Source organism: Natrix helvetica, assembly GCF_964273705.1.
Source record: "Natrix helvetica genome assembly, chromosome: 2".
NCBI classification, from domain to species: domain Eukaryota; kingdom Metazoa; phylum Chordata; class Lepidosauria; order Squamata; family Natricidae; genus Natrix; species Natrix helvetica.
The window spans coordinates 75,215,570-75,230,055 of NC_138552.1; the positions used below are offsets into that span (position 1 = coordinate 75,215,570).

General features: G+C 37.4%; 1 protein-coding gene across 7 annotated transcripts in view; it reads left to right on the plus strand.

Annotated features, from left to right (window-relative positions):
* Nucleotides 1-14,486, plus strand: part of SMARCA2 (SWI/SNF related BAF chromatin remodeling complex subunit ATPase 2) — a 120,588-nt gene that overhangs the window by 87,945 nt on the left and 18,157 nt on the right. For 6 of the 7 annotated variants that reach the window (XR_014174438.1, XM_081942061.1, XM_081942062.1 and 3 more), the window contains 3 exons: nucleotides 2,901-2,978; nucleotides 5,700-5,918; nucleotides 12,771-12,988. Coding sequence is in view for 6 of the 7 variants with exons in the window: in XM_081942061.1 (XP_081798187.1) it covers nucleotides 2,901-2,978; nucleotides 5,700-5,918; nucleotides 12,771-12,988 (515 nt within the window). In the remaining variant the exon portion in view is untranslated. Of the gene's footprint in view, nucleotides 1-2,900; nucleotides 2,979-5,699; nucleotides 5,919-10,825; nucleotides 10,843-10,970; nucleotides 11,067-12,770; nucleotides 12,989-14,486 lie in introns of those variants that run through there. The other variant, XM_081942065.1, reaches the window with a different exon arrangement.

Here is a 14,486-nt window from a genome sequence, read left to right on the forward strand (position 1 = left end):
CTTTATGATGTTATATGGCAGCCCTCTGGTGATCACATATATTTTTGCAACCAAGGAATGATAGCTCTAACTTTAACCGTTGACAGAAAGTGCGGAAAGAAGTGTGTGAAATCTAATGAATAGCTTATGAAAGTGGTACATGTTTGGAACATAGATATATCATTTCTCAAGAGACTCACTGGTTAAAGAGGATGAGGTTTATTTTAGCTAGGAGTTGAGTCTTTTATTCTTGTTGCAACAGTTGTTTCGTAGCTGTAAATAAAAATGAAGTCAAAAGACATGACTGAATCAAAGCTGTAGCAAACCCTTTAAAATGTTGGCCATTTGTGATGTAAAACAAGCAAGTAGCCCTCGCTTAACCCTTGTTAAGTGGCCATTCAAAGTTGCAACAGTGCTGAATGAATGGTACTTAGGTTGGGGTCCTTGAAGTTCTGGCCATCCAGGCACACCTGCAGTCACATGACTGCAATTTGGCAGCACCCCACAGTCAAATGGGGTTTGCAACCTTCCCTGCTGGCTTATCGCAAGTCAGTGGGGAAGGCAGCAGGGAAGTTGGAAGTCTGGCAAGTCCCACTACCCCCATGGCTTCCTTCTCCCCATCACATCCTTCTCTCATCCTCCCTGGACTCACTCTTAATCATGTCCTCCTTCCTGCACTCCGGTGCAGCTGCTCCTTCAGACTCCAGCCTGTGCAGAGTCTCTGTGTCCTAGGGCCGTGTTGGCAAACCTATGGCACGCGTGCCAGAGAGAGCACACAGCCTTTTCTGTGGGCACATGCCATCAGCAGCTGGTCTCCACGGGTGCTGGAGTACTAGAAAACAGCCTGAAAACAGCTAAAAATGGCCAAAGAACAGGCCATTTGTGGGCTGTTTTGGGGATTTTTGGGGGGCGGGATGTTTCAGGCCATTTTTGGGGCTGTTTTCAGACCGTTTGGGGGATTTGGGGGGGGACGTTTTCAGGCCATTTGTGGGCTGTTTTCAGACCGTTTGGAGGATTTTTTGGGGGGGATGTTTCAGGCCATTTGTGGGCTGTTTTCAGACCTTTGGGGGGGACGTTTCAGGCCATTTGTGGGCTGTTTTCAGACCGTTTGGGGGATTTTTTTGAGGGGTGTGTGTTTCAGGTCATTTTTTTGGCTGTTTTTGGCCCCCAAATGCCAGAAAACGGCCCAGAAAACAACCCCAAAACCATCCAAAAACAACCAAAAAAGGCATGTCCGTGCCAGCCAGCTGATCTTCGGGTTTCCAGCACTCTGGCACGCGCACATGCATGCACATGCGCGGGTGTTCCGGTTTGGGCACTTGGTGCCAAAAAGGTTTGCCATCACTCTCCTTGGTGGTTCTCTGGCTACTTCCCACTTATTGACCCATGTATTTTGGAGTTACTCCATCAGTCACATGGCATTGCCCTTTATGTCTACAGGTAGTCCTTGACTTACAACAATTCATTTAGTGACTCTTTGAAGTTACAACAGCACTGAAAAAGTGACGTATGATCGTTTTTCACACTTAGGGCCATTGCAGCATCCCCATGGTCATTTGATCAAAATTCAGACGCTTGACAACTGACTCATATTTATGACGGTTACAGTGTCCCAGGGTCACGTGACCTCCTGACAAGGAAAGTCAATGGGGAAGCCAGACTCACTTAACCGTATTACTAACTTAGCAATGGCAGTGATTAACTTAACCACTGTGGCAGGAAAGGTCGTACAGTGGGGCAAAATTACTATTTTATAGTAATAGAATATTAATAGAACTATTTTACTTAGCAACAAAAGTTTTGGGTTCAATTGTGGTCATAAATCGAGGTCTACCTGAATATCACTTAGCGTGAGCAATCCCAATTGTCATTGTAACCCGAGGACTACCTGTATATGCACATGCTTATATTCTCTAATAGACTCACTTTAATGGGTTTTTCTAGTAGAGGATCAATGTCATGTCCCCGTCGGAACCTGAATCTGTGGGGGAAGACAAACTGGAACTGTAGCTGACAGATTGAGGAAGCGGCTTCAGAGGAAAATGGGGAAGGGCAGAGCCAGTCAGTCCAGGGCCTTTCAGGATTAGGACAACTTGTAGGCAGGGAGAAACAAGAGCAGGATGACTAAGAGAAGCTAAGCAGGGAACATGAGGGACAGGCAAGAAGCAAGGACCACCCCCTCCTAATCCGAGAGCACAGAGAATGGAGAACAGCGCAGACTGAGCAGGCTACTCGGGAGAAGAGTACCCCTCCCCTCCTACAAAGCACACCTGGGGAATGAGACTTATGGAGACTGCTGTGGGGAGGGGCATTTGTCAGGAATGAACACTGAATTCCTGAAGTGTTGGGTGCTAATGTTTGAACTTTCCAAGAGCGCTTGCATTCTTTCTGGATTTCTGGACTAAAATTACCTGGATCCTTTGCTTCTTGAACTCCTTGATTTGCCCTGCTGGATTTATTGCTGTGCAGCTGTGGTGTACACAGCACTGGGCTGGACTATTTGCAGCCAGAGGCTGCTTGAGGTGTGTGTGGGTGTTTGTTATCACTTCGCTCTGGGACTTGCCAGAAAAGTGGGAGCATTTTGGGGAAATTTGGAGCAATAAAGGGGTGGTTTGAATTGCCAGCTGCCTGTGTTATCTCTGTGCTGTGTCCCGGGTTATCGCAGCTAGTTTGGTGTAATGGTTAACACATCGGACTAGAAAGTGGGAGACTGTGAGTTCTAGTCCCGTCTTAGGCACAAAACCAGCTAGATGACCTTCAGCAAGTCACTTTCTCTCAAGCAAAGGAAGAAGACAATAGCAAACCACTTCTGCACACTTTGCCAAGAAAACTGCACAGGCTTGTCCAGTCAGTCTCTTGAGAATCAGACTTGATTGAATGAAAGATAACAAAATGGTAAACATTTTTGTTTCTGTCTTTAGGAAGAAGATGAAGTTCCTGATGATGAGACTCTGAATCAGATGATTGCACGACGTGAAGAGGAATTTGATCTTTTCATGGTAGTGATGCATGTTTCTAATTGTGGATAGAATTGTTGCCTTGATAACCTTTATAACTCACTTTTTAATCTAGGGATGAATTCATTAAGGCAGAAAAGTGTGAAATACCTAACACATAGGAATGTATGAAACAAAAGGACACTAACAAATGGCATCTTTAGGTCCTAGCGAAGATGTCCATTTCCATAATCAAACCTTATAACTGCTTCTTTATGTTAAATAATAAGTTTGGGTGCCATTTCTAGCATTTCAGCACAGAATAGATTGCAACATCGTTTTAACTAGCAAAATTATTATTCATCCCTCTGTGAATTTTGGACGTATATATATATATTAACAAGTTAAAAAGAAACAAATGAGTAGATTATGCTATTTTTCAATATATATCAGTCAGCATAAACTAAATTAATTCTTTTTATGTCTTTCTACAAAACCTGAGTGAAATACAACACTTATCTATTTATCGGATTAAAAATGCTAATCTCTATTAGATTAATAACTAGCCTTGAAATGCATTTCTCTATGTGTGCCACAAGAGGCTGCTCTGATACTTGCTGCTAATCCAACTGGTCCCTCTTCTAAACCTGTTCTATTCGTTGGCTGCCTTTTAGTCTTTCTCATAGTTCTTAGTGACAGATCTTGATCAGAAGAAATGAAAGCAATAGGGAGAAAACAGTAGAGAAGCAATGAGACTTCTTTGAAGTGTTTGTTATCTATGTACTTTCTTGTTTACTAAATTTATACAGCACTATTAAAAACATGCAGATTAAAAGAACCTTCCAACATAATAACAGATCGACAGTAATAAAATATTCTTTTTAAAAACGGAGGCTCTATATGATTAGAGACCTAATGTTTATGGATTTTTTAAAAAAATTATAAATTCAGGAAATACTTTAAGACTGATGGATTAGTCGGAAGTCAAGAACATACACAGTTTCTCGAAAGCCAATACATTTTTTAGGGTTAATTAAAGATAGACTTGGGATGCATATAGAAGCCTGTCAAACTCCCAGCGGACATGTCAAATGCTGGCCACGCCGACGCCCGGTTTAGTGAAGGGGGGGAGTCTCATGTCACATGATGCTGCCATGACAATATGAGTTTGACACCCCCGCTGTATAGCCTAATAATATCACAGACTGTAGCAATACTGAGAGTTTTGGCCCATTTTCACATTAAGCTAGAGTCTTCTTTTTCCCCAAAATTATTGGAGATACCCTCTTCTTTTATGTGTCCTACTGTGAACTCTTGCAATCATACAACCCCAGCCCCCCAAAGTCCTCTCTGTGTTTCCTTTTAAAAGGCCAATGTTATGGTAGAAGGGACAAAATGAACTGGATAAAATTTTAGGATAGTAATATTATCCCAGTGAGTTAGGAGTGTATTGATCCATGCACATACATGGGTTAAAAAGTTTTATATTTAATAGAAAAAAGTAATATGTGTAATATTATCACAGATTGTTTTGGGTAAATATTTTTCATTGAAATAAAAGAGTCTCTCATCTTCATTATTAATGAAAATGTTAGGCTTTAATTGACCAATGTCATTAGGCTGGGTGATTGATATTACTCTCAAACATTTCTTCAGGAATGGATGTGATTAAAACAGTTAAAGCTAAGCTCATCATTTATGGTGTTGCTATAGAAATGTCAGAAGAAGAATAACATTCTGTAATTTACTGATGTGTACATATTATGACAATGACACTCATTAGGAGTTTGTGTGCAGTCTGGTCGCTGTGCTGGTTATTTTGCTGATTAAAAGGAATTGAAGTCAAAATACTCTGTAAAACCTGCTGTAGGAAATACACAAGGACTTGAAAGTATAATTCCATTGTCTGGGCTGAAACTCTGACTATAATTATTTCACAATGGTTAGAATGGAATATATCGATATGGTTTTTCATATTGTGTTTGGTTAGTTAGTATGTAACACTTAATTTGTGCATAGGCAGAAATGTGTGCACCCAAAACCTCTCTGCCTTGCACCTAATTTGAAGAACATAATTTACTGTAGTTAAACTTTAATTTACTATTGTATGGAAATAAAAATGGTAGAAAACAAATCAGATTAAATAATTATTGCTTTGAGATATATTTTGTTTGCTTAATAAACTTATATTTCTTTCTAAATAGTAATTCCCCATTTTCATTTATTGCCCAATTGAGCATCAGCTAAATTGATGAACCAGGAAAAGGAAAGCGAAGGAGTACAATTGGTGTCCTGCTAAATTGTAGCCTAATTTACTTGGAAATCAGGTTATACAGAACAGATTGCTGTAAAGCTGGGTGATGACAAAAGCTGTCATAGCTCTTAGTTTTGATATTACTTTAAAAGAAAAATTATTCTGGAAGAACTGATGCTTAAAACTATTAATATATACAAATAAATGAAATTCGTTGTTGAAGGGTCTTTGTACTTCTGCAAACTCTATTTCTCAGTCATCCTGATAATTCTTGGTGCTTGCATTTTGGCTAACATCCAGTATCAGAAGAGCTGATGTATATAGCTTACTATTTTTAAGATATGCTTCTTAGAGTGGATGTTTAATTGCATTTCCTGTTCAGCAAATATTTCTAGTTCATGGTGGTATTGCAGAATTCAGGTTGGTCATTTGCTAACGTTTGCATGGCAGGTAATTTTATTGAGAAAATATAAATCCAGCATTTGTTTTGCCATCACCTTTCTTAAATATCGCATTTATCACTTCTCCAGCGAATGGACCTGGATAGGCGCAGGGAGGATGCTCGAAACCCAAAACGCAAACCGCGCTTGATGGAGGAAGACGATTTGCCATCTTGGATCATCAAAGACGATGCTGAAGTGGAAAGACTCACATGTGAAGAGGAGGAGGAAAAAATATTTGGGAGAGGGTCCCGTCAGCGCCGGGATGTGGACTACAGTGATGCTTTGACAGAGAAACAGTGGTTAAGGGTATGTAAAACCTATTCTTTTCGGAATTAATTATAAGATACAAACTGGAGAATAAAATGTAATTGGGGGTACCGTCGTATCAGATACTACTAAAATTGTTTATCTTTGAGTATTTGGCTTTAATAGTAAAAACGTGTTCAGCTAATTTTAAATTGAGTGGAACTGAAGAACTTTTAAATTGAGTGGTGTTGAAGAACTGTACAGGATGATCGGGAAGGAGACATTTGAGCTGGTGGAGTAGGAGTTTACCTTTACTTCCACATACTCATTCTGTGAGGGACTTTGCCTCTTCAGTAATTTAAAGAGTTTGTAAGGAATGATGAATTAGGATTGGAGGAATGTTTTCCCATTTCTTTTGTTCTGCACTAGAATGTCGAGCACCAGAGTGACCAGAGGATGTAAATGTGCCTCACATTTTATTTAGGCAGAGAGAGTCAGGCAGCGTTTCCGAATGCAAATATTTTCATATTAATTCCCTTCCTTTATGTGTATTTGTGTGTGTGTGGACGCAGATATAAAGAAACCTTTCTCTTGCCTTTGGATGGTCCATTTTGTCGTATTGCTGATGGGAAGAGATTTTTGTTAATTGCAATTATGCTGATGAATAAGTAACTTGATCCAGGAAGATGTTTCAAGGAGTTAAGTTTGGTAGTTTTCAAGTAGTTCACATAGTTACTCAGAGCTGAAGAAAGAAAACATTTGGGCAAAGATTCAGGGCGGTATTTGTATTGTCTGCATTGTAAATGTTTCTGCTTGGATTGTTTACTACATCATGTGTAATAAGTTACATTTCTTAAGTGGATGCAATTTCTTGTGATATAGAAAACCCTTGTTACAATATCACTTATTGGGAAAATGAATAAATACAGATAGTCCTCAATTTACAATAGTTTGTTTAGTAACTGTTTGAAGTTACAATGGTGCTGAAAAAAGTGTCTTAAGACCATTTTTCACACTTATGACCACCACAGGATTACTGTGGTCACATGATCAAAATTCAGATGCTTGGCAACTGACTCATATTTATGACAGTTGCCGTGTCCTGAGGTCAGGTGATCACCTTTTGCGACCTTCTGACAAGCAAACTCAATGGGGAAGCCAGATTCACTTAACAACCGTGTTGCTAACTTAACAACTGCAGTGTTTCATTTAACAACTGTGGTGAGAAAGGTCGTAAAATGTGGCAAAACTCACTTAATAACTGTCTCTCTTAGCAATGGAAATTCTGGGCTCAATTGTGATCGCAAGTCAAGGACTATCTGTATATCCCTAGAGGTTGGAGAACTCGTTCTTTCTGTATTTCCATTTTCTTATCCCTGCTAAACAATCCTGAAATCCAAAAATATGAACTTTTGCAATGAGCCATGAAGATTTATATCCTTGTCTCACCAGATGTTTTAATTCTTCTGAGAATCTTTGTCATTTGGAATATGCCCAAATGCTCTTGCCTGTCAATTGCATTGTGTGATGGAACATCTGGGACTTACTTGCTTGGAGTCGATCGGGTGCTTGATGTAGATTGCATGATTGATATGGGGATAATTTCAACCAAATTATAACCCTGTCTAAAAAAGGTGGTTTTATCAGAGGCTGAGTAAAAGACAAAGAAATGCTAGCTATTAATAAAATAGAAGTTCAGATATATGCGCAGAAGCAAAAAGCAGTGTTTTTACTTGCCATATAAACAGGACTGACCTACATGGCAGCATTCCAGAAGTAGTGAATCCAAAATGATTTGAAAAATAGCTGCTTGCAAGCTCAGCTAACACTTGTGATTCCTCTCATCCCTTAGGCACATAGGAAGCTGCCTTTTAAAAAATTAAATTGTGGTCTTTCTACTTCAGGGTTATCCCTCCCTTCATTGCTGGACTATACATCACCATCCACTAAGATTTCTTGCAATTTGTTCTGAAGAACTCAATCTTTCTTGCCCTTACTCTGGAGAAACGAGGGATTGTACTTGGGAGATTTATGTGAAAAGTGTGTGCTTAGCCTCAGAACAACAAAGTAAAACTATTTTTAATGCTGTACATCACCCAGAGTCCTTACGGAATTGGGCTGCCTTAGAAATTTGATATGCAAGTAAACAGATGTCAAATTTCTCCACTTGATGATACCTCTTTATGCTTGTGGAATCAAAGCAACTTGTATATGTCTTATGGTACATTAACTATGAGAAAGATAACATGCTGCTGCTAGTGGTGGTGCTAATAATAAATAATACTATAGGTGAATAAAAATGTCCAATCCAATCTAAGCACCTGGCTTACTGTGCAACCAACAATGCAATAATCTGAGAAAATTTTGACTAATAGTAATCATCATCACATAATGGTCTAATCACAAATCATGTACACTTTCAGGAAAATATTTTGCAGTTTTACTAGACTATAGATTTTTTATGCTCACCTACAGGAGTACTACCATCTAATAAATATTTTTAAAAGGTAGCAAAATAATTAAAATACATACTCTAAGTAGGTATATCAACATCATCATTATTTTAGTCATTTTCTGTCCACCGAAGGATGAAGGCCTCTTCCACATGTTTCTTTTGCCAATTGGGTCCGCAATCCTTGCTGATGTCATCGATCCATCTTGTTTTACGTCTCTTTTGTGGATGCTGTTTATCAAGTGGGATCCATTCTATGACTGCCTTGGTCCACCTGCCATCAATTGTTCTTGCTATGTGACCAGCCCTTTTCCATTTCAATTCCTTTACAATCTTGATGATATCGTATACACCTAGGTATATAAAAATCCATGTACACTACTATGTTGCAAAATTAGATTAAAAACACGTAGATTTAAAACAGAAATGGGGACTATATTTGGATTACAAGGGAACATATTCCATATTTTAGGAAGTCGCTTTTGCATATCTAACATAAATAAGTCGTGGTATTGTACAGTAAAGCAAGATGAGGAGTGATTTAATCGCTTGAAGAATATAGAAGGTGTAAGAGAAAGAAACTCAAGATTTACCCTGATTTTCTTTGGTATGTAGTTGGGGAGAGAAAGAGAGAAAAACTTTACCAGACATCCAAGATTCTCTTATTGTACTCTAAAGCAAAGTAAAGTAAAGTAGAGTTTTGGTAATCTTTGTGGAATTTGTTTTTGACCTGGTCCACCTGAAACAGCTGATAGGCTCCTAGCATTTTATAAATATGAAAGATTCTAGATTTTTGACTTTTGATTACTTTGGGTTTTTCAATGAGTTAATCTAATTATATTAAAAACCAATGTAGAAATGGGCAAAGGAGACTCGGGTTCAAGTTTCAACATAGCATTATATAATTTGGAGTCCCTTAACTTTCTGTCAACTAACCAGCCAACTTTTGTGAGATTGGAATTTCAGGAACAAAGTTAGACAAACAGAGAGATGAATTTAGCAATATGTGTTTGTGCTATGAAGCACCCCAAGGTACCATTTTTGCCTCCACCGTTTTAACAAAAAGGTTGCTAATGTAAAAGGGAAAGGAGTTTAAGGAAGGGTTGGTTTAATACCAAATTTTTGAGTTCAAGTGAAAAAAAATCAATTGGCAGTTTCCATCTCTTTTCAGTCAAAAGTAAATAAATGATGTTTGCTGCTTTTTACTGCTTTGTGTGAGATAAACAGTATTATCTCAGCCTGCTAGGCATTTGTCACACTTGCATCACAGATTTATTTGTGTTACATTGAAACAGTAGAACTGGGAAGTGTGCTGCAACTGTATTTTACTGATGTTGGTTACATATCATTGTATCCCATATAAGTAGTTCTAGGACTTGTTTCATTAATATTAGTGAAGTCCAGCATTGTCAGTCTTATATATCATTGGAGTCTGCTTTGGAGAACTATATTAAATGATCTGGGAAAGATATTGAGAAAGAAATGTTACTGTAGAGACACTTGCTCACAGTGTGCTGGACGGAAAGTTAGTGTTATTAAAAAATTGTAATTGGGTACTAAATTTCATAGAAATTTGTAAACAGGTACAATGGCATCTATTTCAGAGAAACAGTATAGATTCTGCTGAGACTCATTAATAAAATAGAGGGTTTGCAGAAATACTGAAATACATGAAATGATGTCACATACGTATGTAGAAAACTACATATGCTCATTTACTGTCAGTTTTAAAAGATTTAAATCGACTGTTCACGTAATTAACACAAATCAAAAATTAAAATTGGGCACCACCTCATCTAAATAAAATTATACACTTGGTACATCAGCATTTTAATTTGATGAACACTAATGTATGAATTTTCACAAATCTTTCACAAAATGCAGAGTATATTTTTATTAAAATTGTTGGATTTTTTAAAAAAAAAAACACGTTTCATAATTTAGCAGCATTTGTCTGCTATTCCCAAAATTATAAAACACACAAAAATGTACAATGGAGATATTTATGAAAATCTGTAATATCCCTTGGAATATCATTTTTGCAAAAAAATAATAATGAAAGAGGCAATTTCCATCAGGTGTGGCATGTGAAAATTAATAACCAGTGGTGTGCTTATCTGTGAGGAGAGAGAAAAAAATAGATCATTTTATTTGTTTTATTTTATCATTTTTAAAAGCATGTTAAATCAGAAAGGTTAGGAAAAATGGGGGGGGGGGGATTGGTATTTCAAGCAATCCCAGTAAATTAAAATTCTCTGTGAATAATGAAACAGCCTTGGGTGCTATACAGCCTTAAAATACAGACTTCACTGTTTCGCTTTTTAAAACACACACACACACACACACACATATATATATTTATATATCTGAGTTGTTAACATATTGATACTATAATTAAAATGCTTCCAGGAATCAGTATCTAGTCTGCTGAAAAATTATTTTTATTTGTATTCCTGGAATAATATTGGGAAAATATGATAAGTAGTTGTCAATATTAAAGAGGCTTGAAGGGAGAAGGCTTTGGGCCTTGTGGTAGGTAGTAGAATGAAACGGCAGATTTGAGTATCTACATTCCTTTCAGTGTTGCCTTTTCAGTAAAATAAAATTACTTGTATATGAAAACATAGCCTTTCCCCAGCTCTCTTTTTTTTCCTGATCAGCTGATGAAGAGACTAGCAGCTCGCTGCTTTGCTGGCTTGTTAATTTTATCCCCACTAACTGTGATTTCCGATAGCCGGCCTGCTGATAGTGGTAAGGTAAATATCCTTTTTCATTGCCGTCTTGAAGATTCAGTAGAACTACATCGCAGGCATGTGTAGGTGTGTAACACATCAAAAGCTGATGTTCTCTGTGTTTTTCTGTGTACAAATGAGTGCTTAAGGAGAAGCGATAACATTAACTGTTGACAGCCCTGCATGCTGCATTTATTATTAGAATTTCTAGCTTCCAAGATTTGCAGAACAGTTTCTTTTGCATAATCTTCGGGAGCTGCTGTGATGTGTAGTGGGTGTCCGGTTTTAGCCAAATGAATATTAATGAATGTGTGTGCAGATATATACATACATATATGTATAGATATATTCATATTCTTATTCTCTTTTCTCCCACCTAACTCATCAGATCTTAAGCTGCTTCATATTGGCTTGCTGAACGCTGTGAAAGCATGGTGGAAATTGTCTTTTGATTATTAAGGCCTGGGTTAGCGTCTCTCCCTCAGGATTCTGTGTTCATGTTTGTTCGTTGGATTTGCACATCGAAGGATGAATAAGAAACAGAGACTGAAATCTCCCTGGCATTTTTAACGTGCCAGCCTGTTTTGTCTGATGTACCAGGTTTATTCACAAAATGTTTTGCAAGCAACATAACCCGGTGAAAGGAATTGTGTCTGGGATGTAATCACTCTTTGTATATTGATTGTTACACTCACATGATCATAAATATTAGCCATGTTTGGTGCTGTGGAAAAATGAAGGTAATTGCCTTACGATTAGAGCTGTTTCAGCTCAGAAAAAGATTGATTCACATTTGCATGTATCTTAGGTAAAGGGGAGCAGAAAGGACAGTGTCAACATTTATGAATGATTTGAGAAAGCATCATAAAGGCTGATGTAATTTATTTTTAAAAAAGCAGGGTTGCATTTTTCTTTCTTTTTCTCTTCAACACACTGTTAATTTTAAGCTCTTTGTAAAATAGAACTACTCACATCTTTGGCTTTTTTCTTCTGTTGTTTTTTTTAGTTTGAATTCCCTGATTGTCACATATATTTCTGAGAGTATGAACAATTTCTTTCAGATCAAATCTGGTTTTGCAGCATTTTTCATTCTGTCATTGTGTAGTATTATTGGCTGTGATTTACGGTTCATATTTGCAGGTAAATTTTAAACTAGTATATGTTGCCTGAATGTCATTGTGTTGTTTCTTCATCACCCCATAACGCTAATATTCTTTACATATCAAACAATGCATTGTTTGCTACTTCTGCATTGTGAGTAGGCATTGTATTAAGGTAAAAGCACGTTGTTTTAGATGTATAATACTGAGATTTATAAAAAAATTCTGTTTGTAAACTCCTTTGCAAAAAGAGGAATGTGTGTGAATATATTTTGAAGGGATTTTTGTTTTGCTTTGTTAAAATTGCCCTGTATATTAAAAATGAAATCTGAGGGTAATTGTTTTAAAGAGTGCAATGGATCATTACTTAATTGAGTGTATACAGTTGCAGCAACAAACACCTTTTGGGGTTGACCTTCCTTTCTACAATCAGAGTACTTATGAACAATGATATTGCTGTCTTTCTAGGTGATAGTCCCTAAAATTCTTTTGTTCAACTTGAACGTATAAACTGTTCGGCTCATAAACACTACAAAGTTGTTTGTGCCGTTTAGACTTGATTGGATATAAATTTATTCTACGCTTCTTTACATAATTGTATATATTTTCCTGTTGTCCTTATTAATAGGCAATTGAAGACGGCAACTTGGAAGAAATGGAAGAGGAGGTTCGGCTTAAAAAACGTAAAAGGAGAAGAAATGTGGACAAGGATTCAGGCAAAGAAGACGTCGAGAAGGCAAAAAAGAGGAGAGGAAGGCCTCCAGCTGAAAAATTGTCACCCAATCCACCTAAACTGACAAAGCAAATGAATGCCATAATTGATACTGTGATCAACTATAAGGACAGGTAAGGTACTGTTTTTCAAAATCAGCACTTTAGTTTCTTTGGAACAAATCGCATTTTCCCAATTTTCATCATGCCATAGTTTGACACGAAGGTGCCCTTGCATAGAGTTCTAGAAACTTGTTTCATATAAAACCTTCATCAAATTTGAAATTTGTGTGCATACACACACACACACACACACACACAAACCCACATAAACTGACACACCCACACAAACATATTTGGAAAACCAAACATTTGTGTCTGTTCTTGTATCACTGCTTATGAATGCAAGATAAATATTTGTAGTATTGTCCTAAAATGAGAGTATAAATAGGTACAGGTTTGTATGTGTGTACATGTGTGCATGTTGCATATATGCTTGTGGATGGATAGATAGAGAGGAAAGTTCATTTGTTTCAATCAAAATAAGCAGTCTACCATCTATGTAAAGTTATACCGAAAATTTGTACTACTTAAATAATAGTTTCATATTTCATCCACATAAAAACTTTTCTTAAAAGAATAAGACTTTCTCTGTCTCATAGTAGTGCTTCAGAATGTGAATGCTGAAGCTTCTTCTGGGGACTTCATAAAGAAAAACCTGGAACTTTTGCATAGCTAGCAGTAGATTTAGTAGGTTCCTTGAAACACCAGTGGGATGATTATTCTGTATTGGAAACTCAGCGCAAGTAAGCAGAGTTCAAATAAAGAAAATAAAATAAAAACCGCGACAAAGAACACAGATGGAAGAATTGCCCCTTTTTGTTATATTACTGTATCTTGAACACAATAGTCAGGGTCTCTCCATCTATTTATACCAGCAAGATATCAAGACTTCCGTGGGCTCTGCTTGTTCACACAAAAGGATGTGATTTAACAATGCAAAACAGGTAGTCCAAGTGTCACCATCAGACCTCTCACACAAGAGGATGATGACGTTTTTTCCTTTTATTTTTGCAAGGCAGGCAGTCAGGTCATCCGTTTCACCCTTAACTCCCCCATCATAGACTTTTTGGATGTGGCCTTCAATTAAACCCACCAACTTTGAGACACCAGGTTGTGTATTCTTGGTCCAAATAGCGGATTTGAAAACATATTTCTATCACCTCTCAAAGTAGACTAGACTGACACGTTTTAAAGTGATCTCTGGATCACCTAACAAAGGTTTTTTTTTTCACTTTTAAAAACAAATTCTCTCAGAATTATTTAGAGACATATTTTTAGTCTTTTAATTGTGAGGCTAGTTCAGAAGCTTCTGAAACACTTGGCCCTTCTCCCATTCTTCAAGAGCCGGTACATTTTCAGTAATCATTGCATATCTGCAAGCAGCTCTTCAATGCTGAAGAATGATACTTTGCATAGAATTGCATTACTTTCTTTTGAGCATTGACTTTGGAATTCTCTCATAACTGTAAAGAAACTGCTGTGATGCTTTAGCCAACTGAATGGTATCTTGGAGTAGCATGGTACGCCTCACGGATACTAAAGGGTTATGAGACGCTGCCCATCGCCCATA